The sequence below is a fragment of the Schistocerca serialis genome, chromosome 4, assembly GCF_023864345.2.
Source record: "Schistocerca serialis cubense isolate TAMUIC-IGC-003099 chromosome 4, iqSchSeri2.2, whole genome shotgun sequence".
In the NCBI taxonomy this organism is placed as follows: domain Eukaryota; kingdom Metazoa; phylum Arthropoda; class Insecta; order Orthoptera; family Acrididae; genus Schistocerca; species Schistocerca serialis.
Window position 1 is genome coordinate 5,759,428 of NC_064641.1, and position 18,946 is coordinate 5,778,373.

The 18,946-nt window shown below is 45.8% G+C and overlaps 1 protein-coding gene across 1 annotated transcript in view; it reads left to right on the forward strand.

Annotated features, from left to right (window-relative positions):
- The first annotated feature begins 1,003 nt into the window (after positions 1-1,003).
- LOC126473544 (dedicator of cytokinesis protein 1) overlaps positions 1,004-18,946 on the forward strand; it is a 420,590-nt gene continuing 402,647 nt past the window's right edge. The window contains exon 1 of the mRNA XM_050100670.1: positions 1,004-1,140. Within this exon, the coding sequence (XP_049956627.1) occupies positions 1,095-1,140 (46 nt within the window). The 5' untranslated portion in view covers positions 1,004-1,094. The remainder of the gene's footprint in view (positions 1,141-18,946) is intronic.

The following is an 18,946-nucleotide window of genomic DNA, read 5'->3' on the forward strand; positions in this document are numbered from 1 at the left end:
ATTTCTCCATCTGATGAGTAATGCCACTTACAACGCGGTGGTGGTGAGGAAGAAAATTATAAATTAAAAAAACATTTTTTCAGAATATCTTGCGTAATTTTTGCTTTATCTTTCGAAATTTTTAAGTTCTACCTCCTGAAAAAGAATCGTAGCTGGCAACACTAGTGATAAATAACATGTTTTGTATTTGTATTTTTTTATTTATACTTTGGATCTCTTATTGTACAGGAAGTGAACATCATATAGGACAAGTCTTTTTTCTTAGGAAATATCTAGTTTCAAAACATTGTTCTCTCTAAAAAGTTACACAGTGAGAATGAAAACAGAAAAACGTTTTCTCTAAAAAATTACACTGTGAGAATGAAGACAGAAACATGATGATTACACGTCTGTGGGTATGATGTTGGGCAACAATTAATTTCTACACATAAATGAATGCCATTTGTCTCCTGTTTAAATAGTTGTCTGGTAGCAAAATACCAGTTTTTTCTTGACAAAATTTACTTCAAAAATACAGTAGTAAAGATTTTGTAAGAAGAGAATATCCAAGATATCGAGTGGCAGAATAACTCAAACGTATGAGCCAAAAGGAAATGTCAACTGTTGCATAGAATCAAAACTGCTCCGAAATATTTATTAGAATAGGTGCTAGGCAGGACTGATTCTTCTTTCAGAGTTTCAACAAAGTTTTTTCCCTTTTTTATTATCTTCTAGCATACAAACTTTATAGCCATCACAATTGAACAAAGTTCAACATGCAGGGCAAAGTAGCCCAGCTTCTCGATAGTATCATAAAGTGATAGACAGTACTTTACCGTGTATGATCGATAACAGAGATAATACATAAGAATGTAACTTAAAATTAAACAAAAAGATATGAAATTTTAATATAACTTAAAAAATTGTACTATTTGAATCTGATTGTCTATTCTCGACACGCAATTTAAAGAACCGTTTTGACAGAGTTCAGTCATTTCGCTTTACCTTAACAGTAGAGCGGAAATGATATGGTCGTCGGATGGGCGAACCAATAACATATATATTTTTTATCTAGCTGTATATAAATTTCGGCATATGACTTGACAGTTGAAGAAATGGGAGGGTGGAATCCTGTAAGAGAAAGCGAGAAATATGGAGTGGGTAAGTTTTTTTCACGATTCAGTTTTGCTGAATGTTGTTTACACTTGCGCATCTGCGGCCAAGCCCACTTTTTGGACAGGTTATGGTGATTGCTTCACTTGAACCATTCGTTGAATGTCATTCGCCGAATATCACTCAGACCAAAATATAACGATGTTCGTAGAAATTAACCTACAATAGATATTTAATGTATGTTTCAGGGCAAATTGCTGCGTCCCTGGTTTGTTGTTTACGTTTGACAAAAATGCTTTATGCACTGAGCGTTATGCAATAATTGACGAGAAAGCGGTTTAGGCTTACTTATCACATAACGAGATATCATTTGTCTATTAGTTTATTGATTCAGGTTGATAGTTGTACTCGGTCTGCAGCAGCTTTGTTTAGTATTTTATGTAACAAAACAAAATAAGTACTTGGAGTGAGAACCACATTTCTTACTTTATGTTTAAAATTAGTGACATACTGTGTAGTGCAGAACATCATAGGAAATGTCCTTTCAAAACTTTGCACCTATGCCTTTTGCCATGATAGATATACTTAATTATTTTTGTAAGAAAAACTTTTATTATTCTCAGGTTCTGTAATATAAAACATTTGTTTGACCATCAATGACAGCAATATCATTTGCACTGTTATGGTAATGTCTCCAGCTGGTGAATTGTTTCCTTGACCTTTGTAGTACATGTTAGTGCTCCCTCAACAATTGAGCTCCGACATCCCTCCCCACCTGACATACTCATTAAAATGTCACAATAACTTATGTTCTTCTCTTTGCCTCGTTTCTTTTTCTGTATTGTCTAGTGCTGTAAATTCATCCAGATTTGGAATTCAAACTTGGAAACTTTTCTCCTCTACAGGCAGGGGTGTGACATACGAATGCAAGCCAAATTGTAAAAGCTTTTGACTGTCTCATATTACATCACTACTTTGTGCTTCAGTGATCCTTTGCTACTTATTACTGTACTTACTTCGTCTGTTTCATTTCAGACCCATATCAATAGATGGTTGCTAGTACAAGCTATTTACTTTCTTGGTTAATGTTTCTGTAAGAGGTCCCCCTTGCTGCATTTTTCATATTGATGTACAATGTAGACCTATGTACATAATATAAACCAATATACCTGTTGGAGATTTGTTGGCAATGTAGTTTACCATTTCTTTCCATTCTTTACATAAAGTGTGTTAATTATGGAACATTATTTGTGTTCATCCACTCACAACTAAATTGCTGCCTTCCAGCCTAACCTAGATCTAGGGATTCACTGCAGATCAGTTTGTCACCACAAACAATGTATCGAGGGGAGGCACCGTGACACTCTCACCGAACTGTCTGATACGTCAACATGTTCACAATTTTGCAGCAAGTAGCAGGCAGGAAATTGGAGATGTGAAGATATTCCAAAAGAAAGCAGAAGAGTTTTTATTGCTACTGCTCTTATAATTAATAACTTCATTAGGAATTGAGTCTGGAGTTTAGTTTGTAACCAGAAATCATATGGATCATATAAATTATAGTTACTGTTATTAATATAATTTGTGATCTGCCAATAGGATCGCTTAGAGAAATATTTTGTTTCTAAAACACGGTATCTTATCTATAAGTTCATTTTGGCCTTGTGAATACTCGGAGCGTATTTGATTTCTTCAGTGCCATTATAATATTCAGTCTGAATCAGTAAATCTATTATTCATGGGAAAAAATATAACATTTAATTTATTGCTTGCTATTACTCCTGTTTGCACTTTTTTATGCTGATGGCTTTGGGCTTCTCTTGGAGTCCCTGAGGTGGCATTGTTGTTGTGGGTCTCAGCCCAAAGACTGAGTTTGTGCAGCTCTCTGTGCTAGGCTATACTGTGCAGGCCTCTTCATCTCTCTATAACTACTGCAACCAATATCCACTTGGACCTGATTACTGTAACAGAGTTTAGGTCTCCCTCTACAGTTCTCACCCCTCACTCTTCGCACCATGACCACATTGACAATTCCCTGATGCCTCAGCATGTATCCTGCCAATCTTCTTTTCATCACGTTGTGCCATAAATTTCTTTTCTCAAGAATTTATTAGTTGCCTGGTCTACACATCCGATCGTCAACATTATTCTGTAGCACCACATATCAAAGTCTGGTTTCTTTCTGTTTGGCCTATTTATCATCCATGTTTCACTCTAACATAAAGTTACACTACAGACAGATACATTCATAAACGGCTTCCTAATATTGCTTGCCTTTCATGACTGCAGTCTGGTTTCTGTTCAGATTGTAGATAGCCTTATCGTTATCTGTATTTTATGCCTGACACTTTCAGAATTTCAATGAGGTTAGTCCAGTTCACACTGACAGACATTTTCTGTAAATCCACAAATGCTATCAATGTAAATTTGCCTTTCTTTAAGCTATCTTCTACGATAAGTCATGGGGGTCAGTGTTGCCCTTTGTGTTCTTACGTTTCTCCAGAATCTAAATTGATCCTCCCCAAGGTCAGCTTCTACCAGTTTCTTCATTCTCCTGTAAATAATTCCTGTCAGTATTCTGTGATGTTTACACCTGGCAGCAACTGCCAGTTTTGGAATAATGAATTATTTAGATTTTTCCTGAAAGACATTTTTGCTGTTCTGCCACCTTTCACACCAGGTGGAATAATTTTCTCATGGGTGGCCCCCCAAGGATTTCCATAAACCTGAGTGAATGTCGTCAACTCCAGGTGCCTTGTTTTAAGTTAGATTTTGAGTGCTCTGTCAAATTTTTGTAGCAGTGTTGTATCTCTCATCTTATTTTTTGATAATGTAATCTTCCAGCTCATTTCCTTTTATACGTTCCTTTCACCATTCTGCCTTCCTTTCCTTGTTCAGTACTGACCTGCCATCTGAAATCTTGTCTTTGAATTTTATAAAAGGTTTCTGTATTTTTCCTGTAAGCAGCATCTATCTTTCCCCTGATCATGCATGCCTTTACAGCCTTGGATTTGTCATCTAGCCGTTTCTGGTCAACCAATTTGCACTTACTGTCAGTCTCATTTTTTAGACACCTGTGTTTCCTTTCATGTGCTTCATTTAGGGCTGTTGCGTTTTTATATTCTCCTTCATCAGTTAAATTCAGTATCTCGTGTGTGTTCCAAGGATTTCTGCTATGCGTTGACTTGTTTGAAACTCTAAACAACAAGAAGTTCTTTCAGTATATCCAGATCCCATCACGTTAATTTCTTACTTTTCTGTAATTTCTTCAGTTTTAACATGCAGTTTATAAACAATAGTTATAATAAGTACACATCTGCTCTCAGAAATGTTTTGCACTTTAAAATTTGATTTTGGCGTGTATCTTATTAGATTAGTGTCCTGATGGATGAGTATGAGATGCAGTCAGCCTCTTGAGGCCAACTAAGGAGCTACTTGACTGATTGATATCTGTCCAAAGGTCAAGTTACCTGGCAGCAACTGGGAAGATGGCGTTCATACCAAATGCTCCAAATTCGATGATGCCTGTGACAGAGAGTGACGTAGTGATTGTTTGGTCCTGATTGGCTTGTCTAGGGCCACAATGTGGAACTTTGCCATTTTTACTGATGAATGAGCTGCCATATTTGTTTTATTAAGAAAAGAATCTTACAGCTACATCCACATACATATTCTGCAAGCTACCGTATGGTGTGTGGTGGAGTGTACCTTGTACCACTAGCGTTCACTTCCTTTTCTGTCCCACTCACAAATAAAATGAATGAAAAACACTGCCTATGTGCTTGTGTATGAGCTGTAATTTCACTTATCTTAACTTCATGGTCCTTACGTGAAATGTACATAGCCAGCCATAGAATTGTGCTGCAGTCAGCTTCATTTGCTGTTTCACTGAATTTTCTCAGATGTGTTCCAAGAACAGAATGTTGTCTTTCCTCCACGGATTCTTACTCGAATTCATGAAGCATCTCCATAATATTCACATGTTGATAGACCATATCGATAGCATATCTAGCAGCCTGCCTGTGATTTGTTCTGATTTCTTCCTTTAACCCAACCTGGTGGAGATCCCAAACACTCAAGTTGCACTAATGTTCTACATGCGGTCTCCTTTACGGATGAACCATACTTTTCCTAAAATTATCCCCATGAACCATGGACCTTGCTGTTGGTGGGGAGGCTTGCATGCCTCAGCGAAACAGATGGGCGTACCGTAGGTGCAACCACAATGGAGGGGTATCTTTTGAGAGGCCAGACAAACGTGTGGTTCCTGAAGAGGGTCAGCAGCCTTTTCAGTAGTTGAAAGGGCAACAGTCTGGATGATTGACTGATCTGGCCTTCTAACACTAACCAAAATGGCCTTGCTGTTCTGGTACTGCGAACGGCTGAAAGCAAGGGGAAACTACAGCCGTAATTTTTCCCGAGGGCATGCAGCTTTACTGTATGGTTAAATGATGATGGTGTCCTCTTGGGTAAAATATTTCGGAGGTAAAATAGTCCCCCATTCGGATCTCTGGGCGGTGACTACCTGGGAGGACGTTGTTATCAGGAGAACGAAAACTGGCGTTCTGCGGATCGGAGCGTGGAATGTCAGATCCCTTAATCGGGCAGGTAGGTTAGAAAATGGACAGTTTGCCCTGTTCTTGGCATCCTGCAGAGATGGAGGAACTTTTGCAACAACAATGCGACTGTTTTTTTTCTGTTTTTGTTGAAAATATTAAGGACTGGTTTGGAGAAGACATAAGAGAGAAGGTGAGAAATGGATCATTGTTGAATATTAACCAAACACAGGCACCTCAGACCTGTGACAGGTTGGGTATATATCCATTACCAAAAACTCAACCGGTTTGAAGGTGTCATCTTTCATTGGGATCATACGCTACAGACAGATAACTGTGTGTTAACCTAGAGCCACATGGAATCCATTTTGTTCATTGCCTCCAGAGAACCTAAGGATAAAAGGGTGGACCCCGGAGCTTTCATCCTAGCCTGAGAAACTTAAGATCATGGGTTACAGATATGATGTCGAGCTCAATTTTCTCCTCCAATGAGCTTTATGTGCCAGAGGTTTGGACGTATGTCGTCCATTGTGAACAACTCCCTACATGTGTAAACTGCCCAGAACATCCCCCTCGTGTGCCGATGGGTTCACTTTCCAGGAGGAGAAGAAAATCCAGAAACACGAAACTCGTGATTGCCTGTTTTATCAGGATACTAAGAAAACGTTTAAATGACTCCACTTGATCGATAAGATGTCAAACTTTGCAAAAATTTGTGAAAATTCACACGGTCTCGGACACCAACTTCAGGTACTAGCTACATGTGAATGTCTGTTTTACAGTTGGGGGATGGTACACTAGCCCCCCTTCATCACCACAGCCACCACACTAGTGATAACCATGCCATCAGTGCAGCCAGAGATGCCTCATCCTGATCCAGCATCACCAGGGAAGCGGATACCTACCAAGGTGCCCTCCTCCCAGGATAAAACAGATCAGCAATCTACCATCAGCCAGTGGCCAGTGGAGACACAGGCTGTGGGCCATAGAAAAGAATGGTCCTCTTCTGTTGCAGAAGTCAAGACAGGAAAATTCTCACAGAAACTGAATCCTCACATGGGCAAGAAGGATAAATTTAAAGTTAAAGTGAATTCTGCTGCTCCATTTGATCTGGGCCAAGTTACTAGAGCAGTCAATTTCAGAACTGGAAGTCTGCTTCCTTAACACTGGAGCTGTGATCTTAGTCAGCCATACACATTACAATCCGAAGCGCACACATCTCACCCTTAATCCAGTGGTATGTCCCTGGTGACCTCTGCAACTGAGACCATTTTCCTATCACCCTCTTTTTCGACCAATGGAACTTGCACCATGTAGGTCATTTCAAAAAGCCAAGTAGCAAGCTTTCAACTCCAATGCAACTTAGCCATGGTGCTTTGAAGAAATAGTTGCAGCTGCCAGAGAGCGTTGCAGGAAACTTTGACAAAAGTGCCAGCCCCCTATGGAACACTTAATAGCATTCAAGAGACTTTGTGTGAAGGCATGGTATTTAATAAAGAAGTAGGAGAAAGCAGGAGTGTTGGAAACAGTATGTGTCATGTGAGAGCTCACATCCAGTCGTCTCAAGTATGGGTTAAACTCTGCAACATTTTTGGCCACCCATTGTCTACAGTAGATCCTTGCATCTCCCTGAGTGGCGACACCTATACTGATCCAGTGGCTATTGCTGAGTATTTTGAGGCAAGCTTCACCAAAATATCCACATCCAGTAACTACCTTCCTAATTTCTCATCTGGAAACACCTGGTGGAGTGAAATTCTCTGTCCTTCCTTGCACAAGGTTTAGTGTCATACAGTGTTCCACTTAGGGAATGGGAGCTTCTGCAGCACTTTAGCAGAGTGTCAAGACACAGTTCCTGGACCCAATAAAATCCATAAGTGAATGCTTAAACGCCTTAGCAATGACAGCATCAAACTCATCCTTGGGTTTTCCACTTGTATTTTGTGGAAAGGGGAGTTTCCCTCCCAGTGGTGGGAGGGTATTATTATCCCTTTCCTGAAGAAGGAAAAATGCCCTCGAATTTTGAGTAATTATCGATCAATCTCTCAAACAGACAGGCCATGCAGATTATTTGCAAGAATGTTTGTGCCTGGAAGCCTTAGGACATATATCATAGTTTTGAAACTGTTTTTGGGAATTCTGGTTCATGACAGACCAACTGATTCAAGTCTGTAGTGCGCAATGCTTTTGTGCAATGCCAGTACCTGATCACTGCCTTCTTTGAACTACAGAAGGTGTATGACACCACCTGGTACCATCACATCCTGTCCAACCTGCGTGAGTGAGGCTTTTGGGGCTGCTGACCATTTTTATCCAGAATTTCTGTTCCTCTGGCTGTTCTGGGTCCAAATAGCAACTAATACATTCAGAGCATTACCCTCTTCATGTTTGCAATCGGTGGTATTGTGACTGCAGTGACAGTATCACCATCACTGTCAATGACATTTACCTGCATTACAGTGCTGCATCGTTGCACACCACATAGTGCCAACTTCAAGGGGCTACAGAGAAGATACATAATTGGGCTCTGAATTGTGGATATCAATTTTTCATCTGTGAAAACTAGTGTCATGTACTTTTGTTGAGTCAGAACTGTGCATCTGTACCCAGAACATTTACCTCAGTAACCAGTTACTTGAAGTCATTGAAACTTTCCAATTTTTAGGCCTTTTATTTGAGTCAGTTAACATGGTTACCATATGTACACCAATTCAAGGCAAATTGCTTGAGGAATATTACAAATCACCCAAAAATGGGTACACCAGCTGGAATACAATTAGAAGCTCTCTGTGAGGACTTCCAGCTGTCTGCTCTTGCCTGTGTACATAGAATTCCCTCTGGGCATCCCCTGTGGTATGTACCAAGTGATAAGATTCGGGTGGACCTCTTCTGGATCGTAAGAAAAATGTTGACCCCACAATTCTCAGATGTGCATTCAGTTTGTGTCTCTGTGACTACCCATATTCAACATGCATCTACATGGACGGATTGAAAATCAATGACAGTGTTTGTTATGCTTTTGCACACGGAAGGGAGCACGAGAAGTATTCTCTGGTGAGTATATACAGTGTATACACTGCAGGCTCAGCAGTACTACATTAAAACTCTCGCCATTAAGGACTTCCCGGTTTGTATTGACACCGTGAGCTGCTTAAAAGACATAGCTCAGTGCTACCCCAAAAACCTTTTGGTCACTAACATCCAAGACCTTTTAGTTGACCTCCACAGCCACAAAATGACAGTAACATTCATCTTAGGAGTACCAGGCTCAGACTTAAAATTGCAACTGTGTCTGATTCTGAACACCTGAGATATGAATAGCAGGCTACAGTGACCTTCAACAAGCTGAGAGCAATCGAGGGGACCATTGAGGTGGCATACTTCTCTCCAGGCCCCTCAGAAAGATGCCGCAGTACTTCACTAACTGTGTGTGGGGCACAAGACACTTAACCATGTATTCCTTTTGCATCAGGAGGGCACCACTCAGTGCAGCTGTGGTGGTAATCTCACAGTAGCACATATCCCAGCAAAGTATGCCTTGCTGGCCGATTTCAGATAAGCATTCAGCCTGTGTGCACACTACCTCAGATACTTGCAGACAGTGGGTTGGCAGCTACTAAAGTCTTCCATTTCCTGAGGGTAAGCAGATTTTACAATATAATTTAATGCACGTTCGGTGTATGGTATCGTTGTGAGAGGGAGTACCTCTCGTTGTGGCATGTGCCCTGAGGCTACTTTCTCCCTCCTTACTGTCAAGCTTTTTCAATTTTTTATGTACATATTTTATTTATCTACCTGTTTAAGGTAAGTAGCTTTCTAGTCTTTACAGTCTGCATTTTCTCACCTCATTTTCATTTTCCACCCCATTTTTAGTTGTACTGACTATGATGACTCTTCTTTGTGTATCCTTCAGTGACCAGATGCAAGTTTTAGCTATCTGGCTGACTGCTTGGGCTTCATATCAGTTTTAACTGTCTGATTAAAACTACTGTCACACATATTATTTTCAGCTATGACAACATGGTCACAGATCCTGTAGCTGACAACTTTCCTTTTCTCATTTCTTATCTTTCTACATGATTTTCCTGTGGATCGAGGGACAGAGAACTGAGTAGTGCAGTCCCTTTAAATTCAATATTATCATCATTACAAGTTGTCATACTCATTGCTGAGTGTTGTGAATCGGGCATCTATATTCAGATTGTTACCAGCTTGTCTTGGAGCCTGCTGAAGAATTGGATGGAGATCTTCTTGTTTTGATCTATCCACTTGCTTGCTGCTCTCCTCCTTGGTCTCGTACCTTCAACCTTTTCTTTCCAAGATTATTTTCTCTACATTTCCTCCATACCTTCTTACAATATGGCCAAAGGATTGGAGAATTTTTTGACTGACACCAGAAGAAAGGTGCCTGGAGATATTTAGTTGCTTAATAATGGACACATTAATTCTCCTTTAGGTCCATTTTAGGTGCAGTGTCATTTGCCAGCACCAGAGCTCAAATGTATCAATATACTGTTTGTCTCCGGCCTTAAGGATCCATGTTTCACAACTATGAAAGAAGGTGGGAAACACACGTGTTTCAGCAAGCTGGGTCTGCCCGAAAGCAGCTGGTTGTAGGGCTTCACGCTCGTCTTCAGTCCTGGAGACTGATTCAGTGAAGTCCTCCCAGCCAGGGAAACCCAAGGAACAGCGTGAGAAATCGAAAAAGAAGACCCCCAAGAACAAGTAACTTGCGGTGGCACCCACACCACAACTACCTACAAGCTCTGCATCTGAGGATGGGGTGGAGGTTCTGGTGTCTGCTGAGGTCCTGGATCTCACCGGACCCTCAGACACAATGGATATAGACTGCTCAGGCAAACTGTCGGTGCAGTCTCACGATGATGTCATCCTCCAGTGGAATTGCGGCGGTTTTTTCCACTGACTGGTTGAGCTATGGCAACTGTTAAGCTTTACACCTGCTTTCTGCATTGCCCTCCAGGAAACCTGGTTCCCAGCAATGCGGACCCCTGCCCTCCACTGCTATAAGGGATATTACAGGAACCGTAATGACTACAATTGAATGTCAGCTGGAGTTTGCGTTTATGTCCTATACTCAGTCTGTAGTGAAACTGTGCCCCTTCAAACCCCTCTTGAGGCTGTGGCTGTCAGACTATGGACTACACAGGAAATAACTGTCTGCAATGTGCACCTTTCTCCAGATGGTGCAGTACCCCTGAACGTATTAGCTGCACTGATTGATCAATTCCCTAAACCTTTCCTACTTTTGGTAGATTTTAATGCTCATAACCCCTTGTGGGGTGATACCGTGCTTCTGGCCAAAGCAGAGATGTCAAAACTTTATACTGTCTCAGTTCGACCTCTGCCTTTTAAATACTGGGGCCACCACACATTTCAGTGTGGCTCGAGGTAGTTACTTGGCCATTGATTTATCAATTTGCAGCCCAGAACTTCTCTCATCTATCCACTGGAGAGCACATGACGACCTGTGTGGTAGTGACCATCTTCCTGTCACTACCCCCTGCGGGTCCGGGGATTAGAATAGGCCCGAGGTATTCCTGCCTGTCGTAAGAGGCGACTAAAAGGAGTCCCACCCCCTCAGGGGGGTCGTTAGCGCCTGCGTCCGGAGACGGGCGGTTCCACGACCTCTATTTGCGGTCATTTTGCTTTTTCACTTCTCGTTTCTTCCTTCCTTTGGTAGGTTCCTTTCTTTGCTCTTTTCCACCTCACTGTCTTCCTTACTCTTTCCTTGTCTTCTTCTCCTTGCCTTCTCATTGCCTTCTTCTCCTTGACTTCTCATTGCCTTCTTCTCCTTGCCTTCTCTGGTCTCCGCCTCGGCGTTTGAGACTGCTGCTCTCTCTCCCTCTCTCTCCTCCTTTTCCTCTTCTTCCTTCCTCCCTGTGCGTGCCTGAAGGCCGACCCACGCGTTCGCACGCGTAGCCGGTGACGGGGTAACGCGTAATTCCCCGCCCTGGGTAGACATGTAAGGCACGCGCGTACCCCCTGGTAAAGGCCAGGCCCGGGGAGGGGTGATTGCCTGAGCTGATACCTTCTGACCATGCCGATTGGTCCCTCCGTCTGTTTCTCGGGAGATGTGACCTGAGGTGTAAACATTCACCTAAGGCGGGAGTGCCCTCTGAGAGGGTCCCCACAAGGAAGGAGCGCGCCGTCGGAGACGCTGGCAATCATGGGGGATTCCTCCGCAATGGATTTCACTCCATCTGTCTCGACTTCTGCCCAAAAATGGAAACGTGACCAACCATCAGTGACAAAAGTACTACCGCCTGCCCCACAGTTCCTCGTCGTTTCTCGATCTGAGGACGGAGAGGATTTTTCCTCTGTCAACCCTTTCGTTATCCAGAAGGGTGTAGATGCCATAGCCGGATCTGTCAAATCTTGTACCAGGTTGCGTAACGGTACCTTATTACTCGAAACTGAGAGCGCCTTTCAGGCACAAAAACTGCTTCGGGCCACACTCCTGTACACGTTCCCTGTGCGGGTGGAGGCTCACCGAACTTTGAATTCGTCTCGTGGTGTGGTCTATACTAGCTCCCTCGATGGACTGACTGACGAGGAGATTCAATCTTTCCTCGCTGAGCAGGGTGTGACGGCTGTCCATAGGGTCATGAAAAAGGTCAACAATGACCTTGTACCGACCCGGACACTTTTCTTGACCTTCGATAGTGTTAAGCTGCCATCGCGCATCAAGGCGGGCTACGAGGTTATTTCTGTTCGCCCCTATGTCCCGACACCTACGCGCTGTTACCAGTGTCAGCGTTTCAATCACACTCGACAGTCTTGTTCCAATGCGGCTAAATGTGTCACTTGTGGCAGGGATGCCCATGAGGGTGACTGTCCACCTCCATCTCCTCGTTGTGTGAACTGTCAGGGTGACCATGCCGCATCCTCCCGCGACTGTCCTGTCTACAAAGAAGAACGCTGTATCCAAGAAATTCGGGTCAAAGAGAAAGTGTCCACCTCGGCTGCTCGCAAGCTATTGGCTAGTAGGAAGCCCACGCTGCTCCCAGCGGGGAAATACAGTACTGTCCTCGCCTCTCCTCGGACTACCAGGGAGGTGGCCACCCAGACATGTGATCTGACCTTCAGCACCACGGTCGTCCGTTCGGCCACTGCTAAGATCGCCCGGTCGACGTCTCCTCTTCCTCCCGTCACCCCTCAGACGCAAGCACCTTCATCAGCTTCTGCCAAGACGAAGACCCAGAAGTCAGATGCACGGGCCTTCAAGAAGGAACCGTCCCGTGCAGACTTCCTACGTACTTCGACCTCCCAGCCTTCGACCGGTACTTCCACCAAATGTCCTTCCAAGAAGGCGCATAGGAAGCACAGTTCTCCTTCTCCGCCACGGCGCATTTCTTCTCCTGCGCCACCCAGCGGTTGCCGCCCCAGGCCGTCATCCATTTCGCCTTGCCGCACCGCTGGTAGTCGAACATCTGGCCGTTCACCGGCGGAGGAAGCTCCCCCTCCCGGCCATCTTCCCAAGATGGCCGATGAACCTATAGACCCAATGGACGATGACTGTCCGCCTACTGATAGCGGCGGCAGTGCTCGCTCGAAGCCAGGCCATCAGCGGCCTTCGAGGTGACCCCTTCTTTCGTCTTCCTTTTCTTCTTACGATGGCACTTATTCACTGGAATATTCGCAGCATTCGCTCCAACTGAGAGGACTTGACGTTGCTGCTCCGCTTGCACCGTCCGCTCGTCGTAGCCCTCCAGGAAACGAAGCTACGCCCATGCGATCAAATTCCCTTGGCACACTACACCTCTGTGCGTTTTGACCTACCCCCTGTGATAGGTATCCCGGCTCATGGAGGGGTTATGTTGCTGGTCCGGGATGATATTTACTACGATCCCATCACGTTGCACACCGGCCTGCAGGCAGTAGTCATCCGCATTACTCTCCCCACTTTTACATTTTCCATTTGTACCGTTTACACTCCATCGTCATCTGCCGTTACCAGGGCAGACATGATGCAACTTATTGCTCAGCTACCTGCACCATTTTTGTTAACTGGAGACTTCAATGCCCACCATCCCCTTTGGGGCTCTCCAGCATCCTGCCCGAGGGGCTCCCTGTTAGCAGACCTTTTCAACCAGCTCAATCTTGTCTGCCTCAATACTGGCGCCCCTACTTTTCTTTCGGACACATCTCACACCTATTCCCATTTAGACCTCTCTATATGTACTCCCCAACTTGCACGCCGGTTTGAGTGGTATGCACTCTCTGATACATATTCGAGCGACCACTTCCCGTGTGTTATCCATCTCCTGCAGCATACCCCCTCTCCGTGCTCCTCTAGTTGGACCATCTCCAAGGCAGACTGGGGGCTCTTCTCTTCCAGGGCGACCTTTCAGGATCAAACCTTCACAAGCTGCGATCGTCAGGTCGCACACCTCATGGAAGTCATTCTCGCTGCTGCTGAATATTCCGTCCCTCACCGTACTTCTTCTCCACGTCGCGTACCGGTCCCCTGGTGGACCGCAGCATGTAGAGATGCTTTACGTGCTCGTCGACGTGCTTTACGCACCTTTAAACGCCACCCTACAGTGGCGAATTGTATCAATTATAAACGATTACGTGCTCAGTGTCGTCGTGTTATTAAAGACAGCAAGAAAGCCAGCTGGGCTGCTTTCACAAGCACCTTCAACAGTTTTACTCCTTCTTCTGTTGTCTGGGGTAGCCTGCGCCGGCTGTCTGGCACTAAGGTCCACTCACCAGTTTCTGGCTTGAAGGTCGCGAATGACGTCCTTGTGGCCCCTGAGGATGTCTCCAATGCCTTCGGCCGCTTTTTCGCAGAGGTTTCGAGCTCCGCTCATTACCACCCTGCCTTCCTCCCCCGCAAACAGGCAGAGGAGGCTAGGCCACCTAACTTCCGCTCCTCGAATCGTGAAAGTTATAATGCCCCATTCACCATGCGGGAACTCGAAAACGCACTTGGCCGATCACGGTCCTCTGCTCCAGGGCCTGATTCTATTCATATTCAGATGCTGAAGAACCTTTCTCCTGTGGGTAAAGGTTTTCTTCTTCGTACTTACAATCGCATCTGGATTGAGGGACATGTTCCCGCATGCTGGCGCGAGTCTATTGTTGTCCCGATTCCTAAGCCGGGGAAGGACAAGCACTTGCCTTCCAGTTATCGACCCATCTCGCTTACCAGCTGTGTCTGTAAGGTGATGGAGCGAATGGTTAACTCTCGGTTGGTTTGGCTGCTCGAGTCTCGACGCCTACTTACCAATGTACAATGTGGATTTCGTAGGCGCCGCTCTGCTGTCGACCATCTGGTTACCTTGTCGACCTTCATTATGAATAACTTCTTGCGGAAGCGCCCGACCGCGGCTGTGTTCTTTGATTTGGAGAAGGCTTACGACACCTGTTGGAGGGCGGGCATTCTCCGCACCATGCATACATGGGGCCTTCGCGGTCGCCTCCCTCTTTTTATTCGTTCCTTTTTAATGGATCGACAGTTCAGGGTACGTGTGGGTTCTGTCCTGTCAGACACCTTTCACCAGGAGAATGGGGTGCCACAGGGCTCAGTTTTGAGCGTCGCTCTCTTCGCCATAGCGATCAATCCAATAATGGATTGCCTCCCAGCTGATGTATCAGGCTCCCTTTTCGTAGACGATTTTACCATCTATTGCAGCGCGCAGCGAACGTGTTTCCTGGAGCGCTGTCTTCAGCGTTCTCTTGACCGTCTTTACTCCTGGAGTGCCGCCAGTGGCTTCCGTTTTTCTGCCGAGAAGACGGTCTGTATTAACTTCTGGCGCTACAAAGAGTTTCTCCCACCGTCCTTACGACTCGGTCCCGTTGCTCTCCCATTCGTGGAGACAACAAAATTTTTAGGTCTTACATTTGACAGGAAACTTAGTTGGTCTCCACATGTGTCATATTTGGCTGCCTGTTGTACCCGTTCTCTAAATGTCCTCCGTGTTCTCAGTGGTATGTCGTGGGGAGCGGATCGAACCATCCTGCTTCGTCTATATCGGTCGATCGTCCGCTCCAAGCTGGATTATGGGAGCTTCGTATACTCCTCTGTACGGCCATCCATCTTACGCCGCCTCAACTCCATACAACATCGGGGTTTACGACTTGCGATCGGAGCATTTTATACTAGTCCCGTCGAGAGTCTTCATGCTGACGCTGGTGAGTTGCCACTCACCTATCGGCGCGATATACTGCTTTGTCGGTATGCCTGTCGGCTACTGGCAATGCCCGACCACCCGTCTTATCGTTCCTTTTTTGATGACTCTCTCGACAGTCAATACGGGTTGTATGTCTCTGCCCTGCTACCCCCTGGAGTTCGCTTTCGTCGCCTCCTTCAACACCTTAATTTTTCACTCCCTGCAACCTTTCGAGTGGGCGAGAGCCACACGCCACCTTGGCTCCAGGCTCAGGTTCGCGTCCACCTTGACCTCTGCTCGCTCCCGAAGGAGGTTACCCCCGGTTCAGTCTACCACTCCCGCTTTATCGAACTTCGTTCGAAGTTCATTAATATGACCTTCATTTATACAGATGGCTCTAAGACCAATGACGGGGTTGGGTGTTCCTTTATTGTCGGGGCACAAAGTTTCAAATACCGGCTCCATGGCCTTTGTTTGGTCTTCACAGCTGAGCTCTTTGCCCTCTACCAGGCTGTCCTTTACATCTGCCGCCACCGACATTCTGCATATGTCATCTGCTCCGATTCCCTGAGCGCTATTCAGAGCCTCAGTGATCCGTACCCGGTTCACCCTTTCGTGCACCGGATCCAACGCTCTCTTCAGCAGCTGCTGGACGTCGGTTATCCGGTTAGCTTTATGTGGGTTCCTGGCCATGTCGGTATCCCTGGGAACGAGGCTGCAGATGCCGCGGCCAAGGCTGCGGTCCTCCAGCCTCGGACAGCATCTTGTTGTGTCCCTTCGTCCGATTGTAGCAGGGTAATTTGTCGGCGCATTTTATTGCAGTGGCATGCCGATTGGGCTGCACTCACAGACAACAAACTTTGGGCCCTGAAACCTCTTCCCGTGGCTTGGACGTCCTCCTCACGCCCTTCTCGGCGGGAGGAGGTCGTTTTGGCCCGGTTACGAATTGGCCACTGCCGGTTCAGCCATCGCCATCTGCTGACGGCTGCGCCGGCGCCGTTCTGCCCCTGTGGGCAATTGCTGACTGTCTGCCATATTTTAACGGTCTGTCCGGATTTTAACACCCTGCGTCTTGATCTTGGCCTGCCATGTACTGTAGAAGCCATTTTAGCGGATGACCCACGAGCAGCTGCTCGCGTTCTTCATTTTATCAATTTGACAACCCTCTCAAAGGACATTTGATTCTGCTGTTTTCCTTTTTTAATCCTATGCCTGTCAGTCTGTCTTTTATCGTGTTTTCCGTTTCGTTGCTGTTTTAAACTTGTGACTCGCGGTGCATTCCTCACGTAGTTTGGGCGCTAATGACCGTTGAAGTTGTGCGCCCTAAAACCGCAAAAAAAAAACAAAAAAAAAAAAAACATCTTCCTGTCACTGCTCCGGCATCAAGCCCACAGACACCTGCTCATATGGGTGTTAAACAAGGTGGACTGGGAAACTTTCACCTCTGATGTCACCGTTGACTCTCCCCCACATGGTAACATTGATGTGATGGTTGAGCAGGTGACTACCACAATTAATTCTGTGGCAGAAAACACGATCCCTCGCCCTTAAGGTTGCCCCCAGTGAAAGACAGTCCCTTGGTGGTCGCTGGAAGCTGCTGAGGTAAGTACAGAGCGTCGGTGAGCTCTCCAGCAGCATAAGCGGCACCCTTCCCTAGAGCATCTGATAGCCTTTAGGCAGCTCCGTGCCCATGTATGCCAGCTTATAAAACGACGGAAACAAGAGTGTTGGGAGAGGTATGTGTCGACCATTGGGTGCCATGTGTCACCTTCCCAAGTGTGGATGAAGAGTAGACCTCTTTTTGGATGCCAGACCCCAACAGGTATCCCTGGCGTTACCATCAATGTCATGCTATTTGCCGACGTAAACGCGATTGCCGAGCACTTTGCTGAGCACTATGCTAGAGCCTCTGCATCGCACCATCGAACAGCGGATGGAAAGGAAAAAGTCCTCTCATTCACTGCACACCACAGTGAACCCTATAACATTCCGTTTGTAGAGTGGGAGCTCCTCAGCGCACTTGCACATTGCTCCCGACACAGCTCCTGGGCTGGATCAGATCCACAGCCAGTTGATTAAACATCTCTTGCATGACTACAAGCACCATCTCCTTGTGATCTTCAACTGGCTCTGGTGTGATGGTGTCTTTCCATCGCAATGGCGGGAGAGCACCATCATTCCGGTGCTCAGACCCGGTAAAAACCCACTTGATGTGGTTAGCTATCAGCCCATCAGCGCCTCACCAACGTTGTTTGTAAGCTGCTGGAACATATGGTGTGTCGGCAGTTGGGTTGGGTCAGGTCATGGAGTCGTATGGCCTACTGGCCCCATGTCAGAGCGGCTTCCACCAGGGTTGCTCTACCGCTTATAATCTTGTATTCCTCAAGTCTGCTATCCAAACAGCCTTTTCCACACACCAACTCCTTGTTGCCTTCTTTTTTGATCTACACAAAGCATATGACACCACCTGTCGACATCATATCCTTGCCACATAATACAGGTGGGGTCTCAGAGGCCCGCTCCAAATTTTTATCCAGAATTTCCTGTCACTACGTACTTTCCATGTCCAAGTTGGTTCCTCCCATAGTTCCCACCATACCCAGTAGAATGGAGTCCCGCAGGGCTCTGTATTGAGTGTATCACTATTTCTAGTGGCCAATAATGGTCTAACAGCAGCTGTATGGCCATCTGTCTCACCCTCTTTGTATGCAGATGGGTTCTGCATTTCGTACTGCTCCACTGGTACTGATGTTGCTGAGCGATGCCTACAGGGAGCCATCCATAACGCGCAGTCATGGGCTCTTGCCCACGGCTTCCAGTTTTCGGCCGCTAAGTCATGTGTCGTGCACTTCCATCAGCGTCGTACCGTTCACCCGGAACCAGAACTTTACCTTAATGACAATCCTATCACTGTAGTGGAGACAAATCGATTCTTGGGACTGTGTTTTGACACCCAATTGACTTGGCTACCTCACCTTTGTCAGCTTAAGCAGAAGTGCTGGCAGCACCTCAATGCCCTCCGCTGCCTGAGCAACACCAACTGGGGTGCAGATCGCTTTACTCTGCTGCAGCTCTACAAAGCCCTTATTCAGTACTGCCCTGACTAAGGGAGTCTGGTTTATGGTTCGGTGGCACCCCCAGCATAGCATGTAGTCGACCCAG